We start from the raw sequence: 19,011 nt of genomic DNA on the forward strand, positions 1-19,011 counted from the left end.
TCATATCTTAGCTAGTATCGCAGGTTCACCTCGAGACTGATTATCATCGTATGGCTCAAGGTTTTCACCCTCTTTTGGTAATGACTCCTTGGCTGAGGCCCTTTTTTATAATTAACTTTCTTTGATTTACTCCAAATATGACCTGCTTTGTTAAATATAAGAGGGTGAATGGCAGAACATGTCTTTCAGTTAAGAATGCCTGTTATTTTCTGAACTTGCTATTTATCTATATAAGTAGTGCCAGTATGTAAGAATTTCATTTAGATTATTTGTTTACATTCCGATTAGCGCATTAAACAGCTGTTTCTATGTATGTATTACTTTGCGCTTGGAATGATGCAATTCTTTTGCTGCCGGCCTAACAGTCATATTTGCATTTCTAGAACATTCAGCAGCCGGCTAACAATCCAATAAATAGTCCGTCACAGTTGTGACATAAATGTTGACACAGTATGGATTCCAGCAGTGTGCCATTACAGACCTAGACCCAACACACACACACACACACACACACACACACACACACACACACACACACACACACACACACACACACACACACACACACACACACACACACACACACACACACACACACACACACACACACACACACACACACACACACACACACACACACACACACACACAGCTTTGTTCGTGAGTGATGCCCAAAGTAGGGATCTACAACAAAAAATTAGGGATGCACAAATATCTATAACTTATAATGTGATGCAAATGATGTATTATCATGCAGAGTTATTCAGTTGTTTAAAACACCCTACCAATGTCTGACCGGCTACATAGTGGCGCTATGCAACTGTATTTGTCGGAAAATAGAAGTATTCGGTCCCGATGTTGCAAATACTCGATATCAAAAAGGCTTGGCAGAAGATTGGTGACAAATAATAACCCTCAAAGATCATAAGACATAACAAACCTCATCAGAGTATTGCTTTTCAATCTTTTCATATGCTTCTCTGTGTTTTTTACCTAATTACATGACAGTAAATGGGGGGGTGTTAGCTATCACAGCTAATAATTGAATAGCGAGGATATCTCCAATAATTCAGTTGCAAAAATATATTCTTCTGTAGAATTGCATTACTGTGTCACCTGTTTTTTCCTCCTCTACTCACACACCCAGCTAAATAAAGACAACTAGTATAACTTTCTCTTCCTTCCTCTCTCCCTCCCTCCCTCCATGTTTCCATTCGGTTTAACTCCAAATCCCAGGACTCCCTGCAACGATCAACAATGATAAAGTCAACTAGTAGAACTTTCTCTTCCTTCCACTCTCCCTCCCTCCATCTTTCCATTCGGTTTAACTCCAAATCCCAGGACCCCTGCAACGATCAACAATGATAAAGTCAACTCGTTCACTCCTTCGTTGTTCCCAGGACACCCGGGACAAAATGGAGAGGAGGAGAAAAGGATGGAAACGAGAAGAGAAAAGGATATGCATGTAAATGTGAGAACATGTAAACAAACATACACATATATGTCCATGAATTAAAATACAAAAGTGTGCATTCATGCCAACACACATGGAAACACTAAGAGGAAAGAGAAAGAGGCTGGAAATGTAATTAAACTTCACTAGCCTATTCTTTTTTTTTTCTCATGACAAGAACATAAGTGGACAGAATTGTGAAAAGCAGAAAGCCTTTTTGCAGGAAAGTCAGAGGGAAAGATTTAATAATTAAATCAATAAAAGGGAAAAATGGCCAGCAAACTCTGAAGTAGGAAGAAAAAAGAGAAATGTGTTTAAAGGACCATGTGGTACCATGTGTTAGTGCTGCCTTCATTGGGTTCCTTGGTCTAAAATAAATCAAGATAAAAGGAAAAGAAGCAAAACAAGGCTATTTCTAACTGAGCACAGCTATTTAAAGCTCTAAGAGTATAGAGTGTAGGATAAAAGGGACAACTGGGAATTTACCTCTGTATTTGGTATCTTTTTTCCTGTATTTTGGTAAAAAGTGCTTGCAGACAGCAGCCATTCGCTGGTGTTGAAGATCTTTTAACGTATCTTAACATTTCTGATATCATAGAAGCCACACCAGAAAAAAAAACACTGAGGAACAAAGTTTGGTAGTTACAAAAAGCATTTATTTTTTATCTTTGTCCCTCGGTTTTGTGGGAGAGCCCAGCCGTTGTCTGCATTTTGGTTTTACAGCTAGAACACAACCTAAATGATTGTATATCCACAGATTGACAAGTGTCAAAATCTCCTGTAGACCATCAACGTCACCGCACAGCAGAGTCTGTAATCTGTGTCACTGGATCAAAAGTTAAACAATAAAATGATTTCTTTAATGATTTCTCAGGATATTTAACTCTGTTTAAAGCAACAGTCGTGTATTATAATTATTGTAGATGGGTTTCAATTCAGTCATCAATCATTTTCCTCACAGTGGACCACATCTACAGTCCACTACAATTAATACGTTCTAGTTCATGGTAAAGTAGAATAAAACTACAAAAATAAGTATGTGTGACTATAGAAATCTAACTTTCCACACACCTATATAATAAATAAGAAGCGAATAACAATAAATGAACCAGATTTGAAATTTTGGACCAATTCTTTCAAACCATTAAATGCCGTTTACTGGGCCTTTTTTAGTGTTTGCACTAAAAAAAGTCAAAAGACGAGGTAAAAAAAAAAGCAGAACAGAACATGATGGGATATTTTCTTGTGTGCGTGGAATGAAAGCAGCTCCCTATATAACACACATTACTCTACAAAGCCTCTGCTTGCGAGTGGTGTGTATATTTTGAGTTGTTTGCATGCGCTTTTAAGCATTAAATTCCCTTTTTGCTTGTATGCTTGTTTGTTTGTGGGAAGATAAAAAAAGGAAGGAACTGTCGGCCGCAAACTGTCATTGTCCGACACTAGTGGACCACAGTGCGAAGGAGGGGGGGGATTGGTGAAGGAGGAGAGAGACGCCACATTTCAGTGAGTTTTCTCTTCTCATTTTTTCTTCATCCAACATATGGAGTTTTAATACGGTTTGCAGCTGGCAAATTACCTCAGCAGTCGGGTAAATCCAATGATAAAAATAATCCTCTACCCACAGTAATTAGCCTTTGGTGTCAAATATGTATTTCCTCGGTCTTGTAGCTTCGTCAGATAAACACAAAAAAAAATAACAAGCCAGCAGATTTTAAACAACAAGCGACAAGGGACAGTGGTGTTTTCAGTGGCTGCCACACTGCTGTGTGAACGTGTTTCATTTAAGCCATGGGGTGGGTGATGATGAGGGACCGGCGTAACGTTACAGAACAAAAGAGGGCAAGCGAGCGGGGCGAGGAGGGGATGGAGGGTGAAAAAGGAAGGATACAAGTCTCAACTTGCAGTGGCTTTCGGTAAATACATTGGGAAGTGATAAATGACTTACCTGTTGGAAAACATCCGCTCCCTCATCGTAGTCCACTACCGTGAAGAAGAGCTTGTTGGAAAACGCAGATGAGTAACGCCACGAGTTTGCCAGGACCTGGTACTCCTCGTTCGCCTGCCTTTAAGAGAGAGAGAGAGAGAGAGAGAGAGAGAGAGAGCAGGAATGAGGAACAAAGAAACATGAAAAGATGACAGGAGTAAGAAACAGAAAGTGTACACTTCCACGAATCTCATTTGTCATTTTATTTCTATTATGTTCAAACGCAGCCCAATGAAGGCGTTATTTTCTTTTACCAGTCATAGTCAGTCCAGTCCGCGCCCTTATCCTCCAACATGACAAGATAAACACGGAAATGCCAAGAGGCCGTCTCCCTTTTCTATTAGCTCCCTCCTTCCCTCGTCTCTGACATTAGATACATGTCTCCTTCCATCTGCTAAAGTTCACATTGACAGTGTCTTGCGTCAACTGCCTCGTGTGCTGGCTTTAATTAGTTAGGAAATTGTCTGTCAAGATGTGTTATGTGCGGCGGTGTTACATTGTTATCTTTGGGGCTAATGTTACGTCTCTTTGAAGTGTCTACCGTCTCAAAAAGTCAGCGGAGATGGAGTTGAAAATCAGGCCAGCAGTGAGTACAGTGGGGTTCATCTCTCTTCCCAATCTTATCTGTGAACACCAATTTGCTGGAGTTGTCAACGTGTCACTGAGATATGGTTTTAACTGTCCTAAGAGTCCATGTTATTTATTTCTTTGTTGTTTATTTACCTTCTGACAACTGTGCTAATGATGAAAGACTTTTTTTTTGGTTGCAGGGGTTTTTCCTTTTATTAGGAAATGTTATCATAATGGAAAAAAAGAATAAATTAATAAAGCAAAATAAAAAAATAAATATATATGTATATATATATATATATTGTGAGAATGTAAGATGTTAAGTTGTTTGCGTCTTTCAGCATAAGACACTTCAATCATGTTTTACAGCAGTGATGTAAAAACATTATCTGATTATTCAAAGGGCATAAAAGATGTGTAACTTTAAACATTATACTATTCATTTTCAAACTTCATTTATACATGCAAATTAGCTCAACATACGTACGGCCCTTACCTGTATCCTTAATCTGCATTTAAATCAGTAATACATTTCACTTTTGCTCTAAGAGTGTGTTTCCTAAACCCAACCGGTCTCCACTATGGGATCCAAAACTTGAACTGATCATCGCGTTTGTGTTGAATGGGAAAACGCTCTAAAAGACAATGTGATGTTAAAAGTTTTCCGTTTGTTAATTTGTGTCCCATCTTATCAATGTAAGCATGACAACCAACCAATTTATCTAAAACAAAGTCTCCTTATCTGTCACACCAGGGCAGATGTTTATTACCATCTGGCAAAATATATCAGCACTGAATACAGGGGATGATGCACTTCCTCTGCTACGGTGAAATATATATTTCCAAAAAGTGAATAATTAAACAAGCAAAGGGAGAAGTAAAGAGTGCTTCTTTTTACTTGCCTTTTAAAAAAACAAAGAGAACCCACTCGGGTAAAGACAGCCAAGGCACCTAAACTGTACCTAGGTTCCTATCCCATAAAGCTACAGTAACTCTAAACTGTACCTATAGGTTCCTACCCCATGAAGCTACAGTAACTCTAAACTGTACCTAGGTTCCTATCCCATGAAGCTACAGTAACTCTAAACTGTACCTATAGGTTCCTATCCCATGAAGCTACAGTAACTCTAAACTGTACCTATAGGTTCCTATCCCATAAAGCTACAGTAACTCTAAACTGTACCTAGGTTCCTATCCCATAAAGCTACAGTAACTCTAAACTGTACCTATAGGTTCCTATCCCATGAAGCTACAGTAACTCTAAACTGTACCTATAGGTTCCTATCCCATGAAGCTACAGTAACTCTAAACTGTACCTAGGTTCCTATCCCATGAAGCTACAGTAACTCTAAACTGTACCTATAGGTTCCTATCCCATAAAGCTACAGTAACTCTAAACTGTACCTAGGTTCCTATCCCATAAAGCTACAGTAACTCTAAACTGTACCTATAGGTTCCTATCCCATGAAGCTACAGTAACTCTAGTTTTCTCGTGAGCAGTTACTAAGCAACAATGATCCAGCATCACACTAGTGAACACATTTTGGCCCCACAGAAACCTGCTAAAATGAACCTATAAACTAGTAAGTAAAGACATATGTAGAGTAGCTACCTTCCGGTTAAAGAGAAGCCTGTTTTTATCCAGTATAAAACTCGTTATATTCTTAGATAAGGGGTGAGTCCCCTCTCTGTTCTGCTGCTGACGTCTTTTTCTGCACCCCTTGTGGTCACGTGACCATTTCAACGCCATGTGTCATTGTGTCAAAATACTGGCCATCGATATGCTTACAAATTGCCGAGTTAGAAAAACTATGCGCTATGGAACTGGGACAAAGCTGAAGAGTGATGTGGGTCTGAGGACCTCAGTGATTAGCTGTCTTTTCACTGCCCGAAAGTCCTCTTAACGCAGACACTCAGGTCACCGTCTAACATCCATCCGGTACTCTATCTCTTCCTCTCAGAGACAGAGAGACAGAGAGAGAGAGAGAAACAGAGAGAGAGAGAGAGAGAGAGAGAGAGAGAGAGAGACACAGAGAGAGAGAGAGAGAAACACAAACAGAGAGAGAGAGAGAGAGAGAGAGAGAGAGAGAGAGAGAGAGAGAAACAGAGAGAGAGAGAGAGAGAGAGAGAGAGAGACACAGAGAGAGAGAGAGAGAAACACAAACAGAGAGAGAGAGAGAGAGAGAGAGAGAGAGAGAGAGAGAGAGAAACACAAACAGAGAGAGAGAGAGAGAGAGAGAGCGAGAGAGAGAGAGAGAGAGAGAGAGAGAGAGAGAGAGAGAGAGAGAGAGAGAGAGAGAGAGAGAGAACAGACATACAAACAAACAAATAAGCTGATGGACAAAAACAGAAGAAGAATCAGACAGATGAAAATAGAAAAGGAATTAAACAAAGGAATAAGGGAGAGTGAGAGTGGGTTGACATAAATAAGGAGTATAGTTTTTTGTTATGCGTGTGTGTGTGTGCGTCGTGTATGTAATTATTATTATTATTATTGTACCAAGAAAGGAAATTTGAATTTAAAAGCATGGCGTTGCTGAGATATCACGTTCACGAGAATGGAGCGGACGGATGGACGGACTGACTTCAGGACATAATGCTTCTGGCCTCGGCTGTTGCTGGCGAGGAGGCACAAAAAGAGAGAGCCGGACACAGAGACAGCGGGGGGGGGGTCATACATTACTCGAGACCAGACTGCAGGATTTATACCACGCATGCCAATGTGATGAACGTCAATTAGGCAACATTAGGCAAGCCTGGCTTCCACATTAGTCTATTTTTTGATTCAGGAATAAACAACTCAAACCTGGGTTTACGAAGTAATAATACAAAGTAATAATAATAATAATAGAGAAACTGATTTGTGGGATAATACAAGAAAAATCTGCAGACCACCCGCCGCCTTTAGTTGCAACTCCGTCCATTTACAGTAACAAAGCACTTAACGAGGGCGTAAATGTGAGTGCAACTAGGAAAACAACAGTAAAAATGCAATGAAAAACAATCACAGCGAGCCAGAAACATAAAATATAAAAGCGCTGACTGCAATTCACATTACCCTGAGAAAAGCTTTACAAAAATAACAACTTTGGTTTCCTCTGTGTGCATGCTGTGTGTAATCCAAATAGGGGGCTCTGTACATTTTCACCCGTGTATGAGGTAGTGTGCACATTCAACAATGTCTGCAATAAATACATGAGTACATCTGAATAAAAAAAATATAGATGTACTCCTGTGTTTACTCTTGCTCATCATGCTGCAGTCGTCTTGGTTTCGGTGTCGTAATAGCATGAATCCAGTATTTGAGACATGATGATCGCAGAAAACCTCGACTCCAAAGTAGCTTTCAGGACCATGGACAGAGCCCAGTGCTGTGTGCAGAGCTGTCCATGGTCCTGAAATACTGGGATCGTCAGGGAGTTCAAGCTGTTGGGTTCAAATTGGAATTCATTTAAACTTTAAACTAAAAAATTAAATCAAACCTCTAATCTTGTATGAGCATTTTGGGCTAGTCCCTGACCCCGCCCCATTGCATTTCTGCTGCAAACATGATTCAAGTCTGGTTTTGTAAATAGAAATCAAATTTAAAGTTTGCTGTCGGGATTTTGGTCTTGTTGGCCTTGTTCTGTTGAATTTATTCATACCCTTTGGTAATACAGCCAGCTGGAGTCCCTTTGATCCAAACGTCAACGTGATCCACAGGTTTTTGTTATGTAATGTTGTTTTCTGTCTTTCCCCAAGGTTTATAAATCTCTATGTGCAAGTGGAAGAAGGGTACATACATTATCAGATGAGTTCTAGGGGCTGTAAAGGTAGGAGGAGCCATGCAGATCATGGCCTAAACAAGGTGCAGCGGCCTCGAGTGTGTGTGTGTCTGTGTGTGTGTGCGTGTGCATACCTGCAGACAGAACACTGCCTTTGAGGCTGCAGGGCAGTGAACATGACGATGACAGAGTAGTTCCTGGGTGGGGCCTTGACGAAGCGACGGAATTTGTCCCCGTTCATCCGGACGACCGAACGCCGAGAGGACCACTCCATCATCTGGTCAACCTTCTCCGACAGCATGTTCTGAACACACAGACAAGGAAAAGGGCAGCGAGGACGTTTCATCCACATTAGAGTTTTCAGATTCAAACAGAAACCCTATCCCAGTGCGTCCAACAACGCTAAGCGACAGCAGATTCAAAATAAAGGCGTTTGAATTATTTAAAATGTTAAAAACACTTCCATCCAGTTGCAGAATAGAACTGCAACCGGATGGGAAGTGTATTTACTCAAGCACTGCACTTCAGTGCATTCTGGAGCTACTTGTACTTCAATGAGTATTCTTCATTGTATACTGCTTTACACTTAACTGCAAGTACATATAATACATTTTACTCCAGTACATTTATCTGACAAATCATACAAACCATATGAAATAGGATGCATTGTAAGATTTATATTTAATAGTGTGTAAATGTTATATAATAATGTATAATGCTTATACATTAATGCATTAGTAGTACAAAATATATACATATATATATTATATATATACACATACTTTTACTTTTGATACTTTAAGTAGATTTTGATGCCAATACTTTTGTACTGTTACTTGAATTCAGAACTTTCACTTGAAATAGAGTATATACTGTGGTACTGCTTCTTTTACTTTGGTAAAAGATATCAATACTTATTCCACCACCGCTCCTGTCATAGAGGAAACAAGCCTGTATAAAGAAACTGCAAAGACATTCTGGTACAGTCGTATAAAATGACCCATTGGTAGCATCCGCTGACCTTGGTTTAAAAACGGGCAACGTCTCCTAAATTCTGACATTCAAAACATCCAACGACCAGCCAGGAGCCGTACTGTATCTGCTAAATGCTTTGAAAGTCAAACACTGATACACAGCAACGTGTTACTGAATCCACATTTTAACAGGTTTGACTTCTGGCCTTTTTTGGACTAATGGGATCCAAACAAAGACTCTGGAATACAACAAACCTAACCATTATTTACAGAAGAAGGAGCCCTGACTTAGCAGTCTAGGTGTGTGTATGTGTGTGTGTGTGTGTGTGTGTGTGTGTGTGTGTATGGACAGTTCTTGGCTGTGTTTGTGTGTGAATTTTAGGAGTCTGCTGCTGATTAAATCCAGTTGGGCTTAGCTGAAAGGTCACAACAGAGTCAGTGTCGGAACACAGCGCTAAAGGTACAACAACAACAACAACACGCCGCATACAGCAGCTGGTGCTTGAGTAACATTCGTACGCTTAAATGCTTATAAGAGCAAACTCATATGGTGGGGTGCTGTGTGTGTGTGTGTCTTCAGACGGGCTGTGTGATTGTGTCGCTGTTAGTTCTCAGCAGGACACCGCTTAGTACCTTCCAGCATCATCTTTGCCAGACTTGAGCTCTGAACTCATGACTGAGGAAATACTGAGAGCGCTTGTTGTTTTCCTTCTGCAGATCACGCTGTACAGCAACTCTGTACGGGAGGCATATTTCAAATTGACCATAAAACGTTTTGTGAACTAGACTGAGCTACATCTATTTTGTTTTTTTTACTAAAAGAGCATTGTAGTCCGATATTAATTGCATGCTTTGGGTTGATAAATTCTACTCCTAGGATTAGTAGATCGTATAATTGACTTTTGTCTGATGGATCTGCTCTAAGCAGCTTTCCTACCCAATCAGAACGGCAGTTTATCTTGGAAAAGACAAGATGTATCAACGCCCCCCCGGCTCAAACAGAACGAATGAAGCATGAATACCTGCCTTTACTAGTGATTTCATTAGCTAATGGTTTATGAATGAGTTTAAATGTCAAAGCATATTATTTCTTGCTGCGCAGCAGAGAGGATTGACAGGCTTTCTGTGGCAGCACTCTTTCAAATCTCCAGTCTGCAATGAGTTTACATCGGGTATGAGGACTAACGCATTATGGCGGCAGCGTCCAAGGCCGCTCCATGTACAGACACTCCCTCCCATCCCTCTTTCCACCCAGGAGTTTGCTAGTATTGGCTCAAGTAGGCAGTAGCTAAATTATTTAGAACTGCGTCTCACTCCTACTGCTAATCAGGCACAAAATCTCTCTCTCTCTCTCTCTCTATCTCACACACACACACACACACACACACACACACAAACATTAGGTAATAGGCTTGGCTTCAGACACGAAGCACAGCTGAAGACTAAATCTCTCAAGTAAACTGCCTGGAGACAAGATCCACAAAGACAAACAAAAACCAAAAAGTGGAAGAGATAAAGGAGAGAGAGAGAGAGAGAGAGAGAGAGAGAGAGAGAAAAAGACACACAATAGTATGTAACGTGTTTCTGCTGTACTGCTTGTTCAATTCAAACAATGTAATACACACTCCAGCGTTAATGAGCCATGTATAATGAGAGGTGAGATGCACTAAGAGAAACAGCACACCGGGAATACAACACACACACACGCACACGTCCAGAGGAGGTTCAAAGTGCTTCTTGTACAGCTTTGCTTTTTTTTGCCTTTAATTTATCCAGCAAGCTTTTACCCGTGTGCTTTCAGCCCCAAAAGGAGAGCTGTCAGTCCTGGATGCCAATCATACCAGCAGTAATGATGCACTTCCTTACTCATGTTCTGTGAACACACACACATGCACACGCACGCACGCACGCACACACACACACACACACACACGCACACACACAAACAACGGTGCTGGAAACATACAAGAGTACTACTTGTGAGGGCTTTGTAATCGATGGAGATCAGCTGCAAAGAGAGAATACTTTCTATTATGGAGTGCATGTTTTAAAGTAAAGGCTTCGTCATTTGAGGAGAGGTGGGTTTTAAAATGTACAATTATACCATTGCTGTTTAAAAAGTTATCCCAAGTATGGGAGTATCATTTGGCATTATACTACATATTATCTATGTCTTAAGCTCAAACTGCATTAGAGTGTGCATTGATTGCCCCTGTTAGTACAGTACGTGTAATAATGGTTCGTGCCATTGATACGAATGACTTACTGCATACTACTGTAAGGTGTTACATCTCGATCTGATTAGTCCTTTAATCTAGTGCTGAATGAACACGAAAAACAGGTTGAATTTTGCATCACCAGCAAACATTAAAGAACAAAAAGAAAACTTTGAATTTAAATCTGACTTCTTAAAACAGAGGGAAACGGAAATAAAAGGCCGTCTCATATAACAGCTCACTCTTTGTTTGAGTTAACGACCACTATTGGAGAGCTCACACTGATCACTATTGTCTGTAATGAGACAAAAATGTTAAAAACACTCCTAAGGAGCAATGCATACACAGAGCTATTTAAACACCTTATGTTAGACCTTCAAGTGACTCCCACACAGTGTTATGGCTCCCTACTTGACGTGAGCCACACACACAAACATGTACAATACATAAGCACTCCAAACAGCCTAGGACCATTAAAAACATTTATTCTCTACCCCGTTGAGCATAGAGGGCCCTACTATGAATCACATCTAGGGTGTGTGTGTGTGTGTGTGTGTGTAGGTGTGTGAGAATAAGATGCAGAAATGGTGTGCAGATATCCTGCTTTATCCATCTGATTTTCTGTTGCATTGCTCCCTCTATGTATGTCATAACTACACACACACACACACACACACACACACGCACACACTATAGGTCATAGGGTATGCAGCAGACTATCATTAGCACTGAACTGTGGTCTCTGCAGATCTCTGTTTTCCCTTCCTCGCATTCCCTTTTCTCATGATGTTATTTTCCTGTTGGCGTCTTTTCAGGAACTCCGTGTCCTTTCCACATTTCTTGCAAGTCACTGAGAACCGCATATGATCGCTAAATCAAGAATAAAAGGCTGAGCGAATGAAAAATACTTTTTAAGAGAAACATTCTCGCTGGCAGAGGATCCTTAAACTGAGAGAAGGAGATGATGAGAAATGGAAAAAAGCACTCCGAGGAGAGTCAAAGGAAAAAAAGAAATAGAAACTGATACGAGCAGATAGAGGAAAAGAAATGATGATGAGAGTGAAAATAAGAGACAGAGAGATGACACATGGAGTGTAAGGCAGAAGTGACTCATGCACTGATGACCACACGGCAAGACGTTACGAAAGAAGACGGTTAGTTTATCAGGCGGCCAGTTATTCAATCAAGCGGACACTCTGCCGGCCGGCCGGCCCAAAAGACTGTCAACCCATCAGTCCCATCAGCAGCCAGTTGGGGTAACCAGTCAGTCAGTTAATTTATTTAGTTGGCGAATCAGCTGAATGGAAATTCGTTAACTTCATGTCAGTCAGTCACTGAATCAGTGTATTAAGCAGGCACTCAGGTGGTAAGTTAGTTTGTCTATTAATCAGCTGAGTCGCTCAACCGAGTAATTAGTCAACGAAGTCCTTTAAAAGCTGACCTGCATTAGAGCCGGAGCAGACACACGCATTAGGCTTCCTGACACATCACAATCAAGTGTATGAAACATCTACGCAGACACGAAAGCCAAACTTATTTGCAGAGCTGACGCACCATGCACGTACATGCACTAAATGAGGGGCGGGCCCGGCTATGTCAACAAAGCGAGGAGGAGGAGACTTCATTGTCTCCTCAGGTAGACATAAGTCCACTAAATCTTTATAGCAAATAGTTGATTGCAGTAGTAATGCTCGGCATCCCGTATATTCTTGTAGTTACTAGATGGGGACAGTTTTTCCCGGCCAGAGGTTTGATCTGCGAACCTTCCCCATGAAAAGCCAACAGTATTTGTTCAACGCACAATCCCCAGCTCTGAGCGGTCTAACCAGAGGTCTATTGTGAGTGAATGGGCCTCGGCTTTGGCCATCATGCTCCTACACTTCCTCCAATTCTCCATTGAAAGGGGGATTACTGGAAATTGGCTTGGTGTAACAAGGAACAAAGACTCATCTCTCAACCTCTCTCTATCTCTCTCTCTCTTTCTCTCTCTCAGAGACATACACATACACAAAGAAGTACAAAAAACATATTGCACGTTCATTTCTAGTCCTTTTGATGCCTTTGTGACTTTCTGTTCTGATCTAAGACGAAGAATACTTGCACACGTGCACGCTAGGGCTGCGTATTGGCAAGCACGTCACGATACGATATATTGCAATACTGTTCTTTACAGAAAATGTAAAAATAGAGCTGAAAAAAACAACTTGCCGTGTACCGCCTGGATAGTCTAATTCTAGTGGTGCAACGGGTTATTAAGCTCACGGTTCGGATCAGCACAAAAGAAAAAAGGGAGCAAATATAACTTTTATAGATCCCTGATGACGTTTTTTTCTAATATTTATATTTTATTTATATTTATACTATATAGTCATATTTTAAAAGGGAGTGGACATGAAGATGCAGCGATGAAGATGGACATGTGACAAACATGCTTTTTGCCTCAGTTTGTTTGCAGACCACACACACACACACACACACATGGTGGTAATAAGGGAATCCTGTTAATAAAGGGTGGCAGAGAACAGTTAATATGGTGTGATGTAAGCACATCTTTTGAGAGTGTGTCTGTTTGAGTCACTTTGCCTGTCAGAGCCATTGTCTTCATCTCTCACCTCCATTGAATCAGACCAGCATGCTTTTATATTGCCAGCTCCATATTTGTCAGCCCATAATCTGCGATTTCCAGAAATATCATGACTTGTCGGTGGAGGGGTTGAGGGTGGGGATTTGTCAGCTTATCTTCCCAATAACAATTATTTGAAACGCATTCCCCCCCCCTGCCTTTGTCCACGCGTCTTCCCACCTGTCACCCTCTAGTGATTTGATTTTTTTTATCTTTCCCCCATTAGCGCCAGAGGTTGTGTCTCCCTCTGTCATACTTATAGAATATGCCTCTTTTCTTTTTCTTTTTTGCTTACAGATTTCAGCCCCCCCCCCCCCCCGCCATGACATTTTAAATCTTCCCTTTCCCTTAGGGTGCCTGTTAAGTATTTTGTCATTGTTGGTTTAGGGTGTGTGCGAGTTTCATCAAGTTAACTTTCTTTAGACGGTTTAAATGGCATTTAGGAGGAGTAATAAGACTAATGTTAAAGCTGTGGAAGCGATTAAAACACAATAGGGTTTGGTTGTGGGTGGCGAGGTTAAATTCCCCCCATTCATCACATTATAAGACAATTTAATTAAGACCACAAACTAAATTAAGTCCTTCAAATTGTCTGCACTGGAGGCCATTCTGAGCATAAGATCATGTTTTAATGTAAAATTACAGCTTTTTTTTCCAAGCTATTTCTAGAGTTGCTGATCGATAGTGGGTTTTCTGTTTTTGACTTTTATTGGTTATCTCCATCTGTAAGGCCTGTTGTGGAGGAAGGAGAAACGTATGGGATATTTTAACAAACACTGTATGAAGTGGTCTAACTTAAACCCAGTCATTTAAACCATCAACAAACTAGTGAGTATCACCGATTCTACGTACATTTGATCAGCCACAGAGCAGCAGTAGAATGCAACGGGTGATTGTTTATTCACTCTGCTTGACCTCTGCTCACCCCTTCTTTCCCCTTTATTTGGCTTTTCCCCATCTTTGCAGATATCATTTCTCTGGGGAAGCACAGAGCTCCAATTGGGTTACGGAGCATCAGCGCAGGTTGATTTTGTTATAAAGGCATCCTAATAAAAAACTGGGGATGACAATAGGGAGTCAACTTGAGCACTCGGGGAGCATATGGTCACTATAGTCAAAATGAAGCCAAGGGATGGAAGGATGGAGGGAGGAGAAGAAAGTAAATGAAAAAAAAAAAACGGATGGTGAGGAAGGATGAATAAAGGAGGAGAAACCTGGGCAAGTAAGAAGTAAGAGAGAGAGAGACAAATAGAGAAGCAGAAAGCAAAGGGACACAGTAGATGACAAATGAAGAGAGTCGAGACAGACATTAAAACAGCAGAATATGGCGACAGAGCTCTGACTGACACGCAGCTCGTGTTATTGTTTCAGGTTTGCGATCGTATATGCCTTACAATATTTAAAGCCAGTAATACCGTACACGGCTAAACATGATTGTGGGCGCAAATAGGTAAAAAAAAAAAAAATCATGTCAACACTGAGTTGATGCTAGTTTCCCCCGGTGCCGACTGGCCAATGACGATATTAGCGCGTGACAGTTAACCGCACAAGCATCACTATTACATTTCTGTAATGATCCCAAAACATAAAGGTTTCCTTACTTTGTTTTTGTTCCTTTTTAGTAGCCATGAGCATGTGATAAAGGGAGCGTATGCTTATCTGGCAAAATGCAAGGCAAAACAAATCTGTGTGTAAATTAGTTTGCTCGAGGTTTTACATTCGTTGGGGGGATTTCAGAAAAGCTTACAGCAGTCAACATCAGGTGAAACTTTGATTAAAAAAAAAATTGCATCACAGGATTTATATAAAGAAAAATGCTAATTCAAATTCCCTGAGGGATTGGGCAGGACAATCTATGCATGGCAGAGAGGTACTGTATCAAATGATTTTTTTCTGTACGGCAAAAATCGGTGGTAGGCTACCCTTGAGCCAGGCACCAGGCAGGTATAGGAAACGTTAGGTAGGCCATGTTTCTGCTTCACAAGGCTGGTTCAGTGGGCACACATTCATGCGATTAACTGCCTTTAAACCCAGAGGAAGAAATATTAAGAGATGCTCCTTCGTGCGGTAAGGTAGTTGACTTTCAAGAGCAATTTTTCTAATTCAGGTCAAAACAAAAACAATCACACTTTAGAAAGCACCGAGAGCAACCCGGCGTTGAACTTTTCTGCCCTCGGTAACAGAAAAGGAACAAAACAATCAAAAGCAACTTCAGATAGAAAGACAAATCTATTTACCTGCTTGAAAACCAGAAGGAATGTTTAAGAAAAACCGAGTGGAGATAACATAAATGGAGCCCTGGAGTTGTGTTGGCTGCAGCAAAGAGCCATTCTCTTGAATTCTGAAAAGAACACAGAGCCAATACGTGGGCTCCTCCATCTCCCCGACACATGAGTGATTCACCACGATGTAGGGGACACAGTGCCATTAAGTCTCCCGGTGCCTTATTATCTTTACTCCAGCTCACCGTCACTCTTCCTCTGAAAGGAAGAAATGTTCTTACTCAAGGTTGTTCATACAAAGTGGTGTGTCATGTGATCAATTGATTCAGGCACAAAGAGTCCAAATAGTATATTCAGCTTGCTTAGTGATTTTGAAAGCCCAGGTCAGCTGTGGGTGGTCTAATGGTTTAAATAAGCACTGAGAGGCACAGCTTGATGTACCGCCACATACTTTTCAAACTATCTTGCATCAAATTAGAAAGAAAAATATACTCAAAGATTTCAGTCGAGGGTGTTAGGGGCAATGAAAGGTTGTGTGTGTGTAAAAGTTTTTTTAGCAATTAAAGGGTATAATTAGCATATGATGCCGTAAGAGCGTGCAGCGGGAGGCGATGAGGAGGAAAGTTAGTCGCAAAGACAAATTCTGTAACCCATAATGAAATATGAGATGTGAGGTAACACTCGGGCGAACATTACCTCAATACTGGAGTAATCTGACACACACTGAGGGGTTGAGCTTATTACACTGCTAATCTTTTAGCACTGTAAAACCAAGCAGCCTGCTAAATAATCCCTATCAGCAGCCAAGTAGCAAAGTCAGTTTTCACTCTGAGCTAAAATTAGTTTTTTTCTTTTTTTTGGGGGGGAAACTAAAACTATTATAATTCACAAGCTTTGCACTAGTCAGTTCATTGTGAAGGATTTTATTGTGAAGGATTTATAGCTTCCTGTAGCAAATGTAGCGACTGCAAATGCACCAAAAGTAGACTTGAGATACGGACAGTTTTCCTGAGCTTTGGTTGTCAGCGGATAACAAAACAAAAACACCAGCCACAATGAGTTTGAGAGACGAAAAAAAAGGGGATGTGATAGAAACACAGCAGACAATCGTTCACGCTACTCAATCATCCCTTACTTACATTAGGCTATGTGACAGGTATCCACAGTTAAGACATTTTTCCCACATTTCATCATAAAAGGCAAACACATTTCCAATTCTCTTACTTCTCATTTTCAATAATCACCCTTGCCTAACGGCTGGGGAGCGTTGTCCGATAAAACACAACAGTGGAAAAAAGTATCCTGTCACATCCCTGTTTCCAGTTGCTGAAGGTACACTGACAACAATAATTAGTGTTAAAACAGAAGGGATGTGTAAGATGAGAAAAGACAGAGAGACACACAAAGGTGGCAACTGCTGGCTCACGTGTGAAGCAAAAGACTGAGACGACGTGGAAGTGAGGGGTCTGGGTTCAGAAAAGGTCCTGACGTCGTGAGTCTGTCTCGACTACCAGCTCAGCTGCCTTCCTCTTCTCCGCTCCCCGGGCGTGCTGTGTGTCACTGCTGTGGTGACCTTTAGCTCTGAACCCTCCATCTTCTCCTCTCTCTCTCTCTCCACACGTCTTTTTAGCTTTATGCACCTGCAGACTGTGCCCATCTGCCTGCCCTGCAGTGATCATATTTAATGGTCAGAGTCAGGGTCAAGTGCACAATGCCCATATGAGCATATTAGAAATACAAGTGTAATTGGCCTAGTATGCAACCCCATTAGCCTTTGGAAGTAACACTAGTGTTAGCGCCTAATAACTGTGAGCCTAATGTGTTCCTAATTAGCCTTATAAGCCATTCACATTCGTTATCTGCTTCTGCTAGGTGAGCATTCAGTCTCACCAGGCCTATTACACAATAGCAGGTTTTGAATGAACTTCTTAAAGGGAAAAAAAAACAAAAAAACAAGTATACCTGACTTTATAGTGCAATGGAAACACTATCCACATGGGTTAGTACCTTAAAATAGAAATTCACCCCCGGCTGCCTACAACTAAGGATGCACTAGTACCACTTCATTACAGTCCAAGTACTTATATTTAGATACTTGCCAGTACTGATACGAGTACCTAATAGTACCATTTGAGTGCTAACATTGACTTACTTGATTACTAATTTTAATATGCAGAGGAAACACTGATTACTCATATAGTTGCCCTTAATATAAAATTTTACCTTAGATAAATATTCTGAGTGGTGTGCAAATGTGTGGGAAAAGTAGGGCGGTCAAGCCAACAGTTATTTTCCATGAGCAATAAGTTAGACAGAGGAGGAGGTGACACTGTTCTATTTGAAGGCTGCATTTATGCATCGTGCTTGGTCTTTTGATACGATTTCTGTTGAAACTTATTGTTAAAAAATAAGAGCTCAGAGAAGACAAGCTTTTAGACCTGAATGGGTTGGCATACTGACTAAAGAGCTCATTTCAGAAGGAGCCAGCAATAAAGCCACCAGAGAAAAGCGGCTGTCCAGAACCTTTTTTGTTTCACTGCCTGAAAAGAATTGCGTGCGTTAAAGCTTTACCCCGTGTCCAAGTTGCCCTGAATGCAGCCTCGCAGGCTGTGATGACAGTAATGAAACTTCTTCTAGCCCAGCGAGCTCCAGCCGCCTCGCCCGCCGCCAACTGCAAAGTGGTGTCGGTCTCGCGAGGGAAATGGTGAGCTAGTTGCACTAATCATAGCGTGCTCTGAGCTCGGCTGCTGAGACTAATTGGCTGGTCAATAATCTGAACAGCTGGGGAAAGGGAAGTGACTGCCAGTTGAAACTAGGGGTGCAACAATCATTACAAATCAAGCTCCTCATTAAAAGACATGATCTGGCAGACATAGTTAAAAGAACCTTCTCTTACGCTCCGTGTTTATGTGCGACTACAGTTGAATCAGGCAAGGCTTTTCCAGCTGGAGGGTTGTTATGTTATTCAATAAAAAATGATTTTGCCATAATTTTACGGGAACCATACTCCAAAATCAAAAGTTGTATTATTTCCTGCTCACAGCAGCCACTTATGTGCACCATAGTCCCCCAAACGTTTGGGCTCGCGGACTCACCTCTCTGATAGGTTGACTCACTGTGGGTAGAAGCCTGCCATTGGCCGTGTATTGCGGGCGCTATGCTCCTCCCCTTTCACGCTCTACGCTATCGATTTCGCAAAGGC

General features: G+C 41.1%; 1 protein-coding gene across 2 annotated transcripts in view; it reads right to left on the minus strand.

The window, feature by feature from the left end:
* Positions 1-19,011, minus strand: part of LOC142948359 (dolichyl-diphosphooligosaccharide--protein glycosyltransferase subunit TUSC3) — a 61,100-nt gene that overhangs the window by 28,552 nt on the left and 13,537 nt on the right. The window contains exons 3-5 of one of the 2 annotated variants that reach the window (XM_076090345.1): positions 17,236-17,475; positions 7,909-8,078; positions 3,402-3,519 (exon numbers count right to left, since the gene is read on the minus strand). In XM_076090345.1, the coding sequence (XP_075946460.1) occupies positions 3,402-3,519; positions 7,909-8,075 (285 nt within the window). In that variant the 5' untranslated portion in view covers positions 8,076-8,078; positions 17,236-17,475. The remainder of the gene's footprint in view (positions 1-3,401; positions 3,520-7,908; positions 8,079-17,235; positions 17,476-19,011) is intronic. The other variant, XM_076090344.1, reaches the window with a different exon arrangement.

Source organism: Anarhichas minor, unplaced genomic scaffold (genome assembly GCF_050575085.1).
Source record: "Anarhichas minor isolate MPS153535 unplaced genomic scaffold, ASM5057508v1 ptg000012l, whole genome shotgun sequence".
Classification (NCBI taxonomy): domain Eukaryota; kingdom Metazoa; phylum Chordata; class Actinopteri; order Perciformes; family Anarhichadidae; genus Anarhichas; species Anarhichas minor.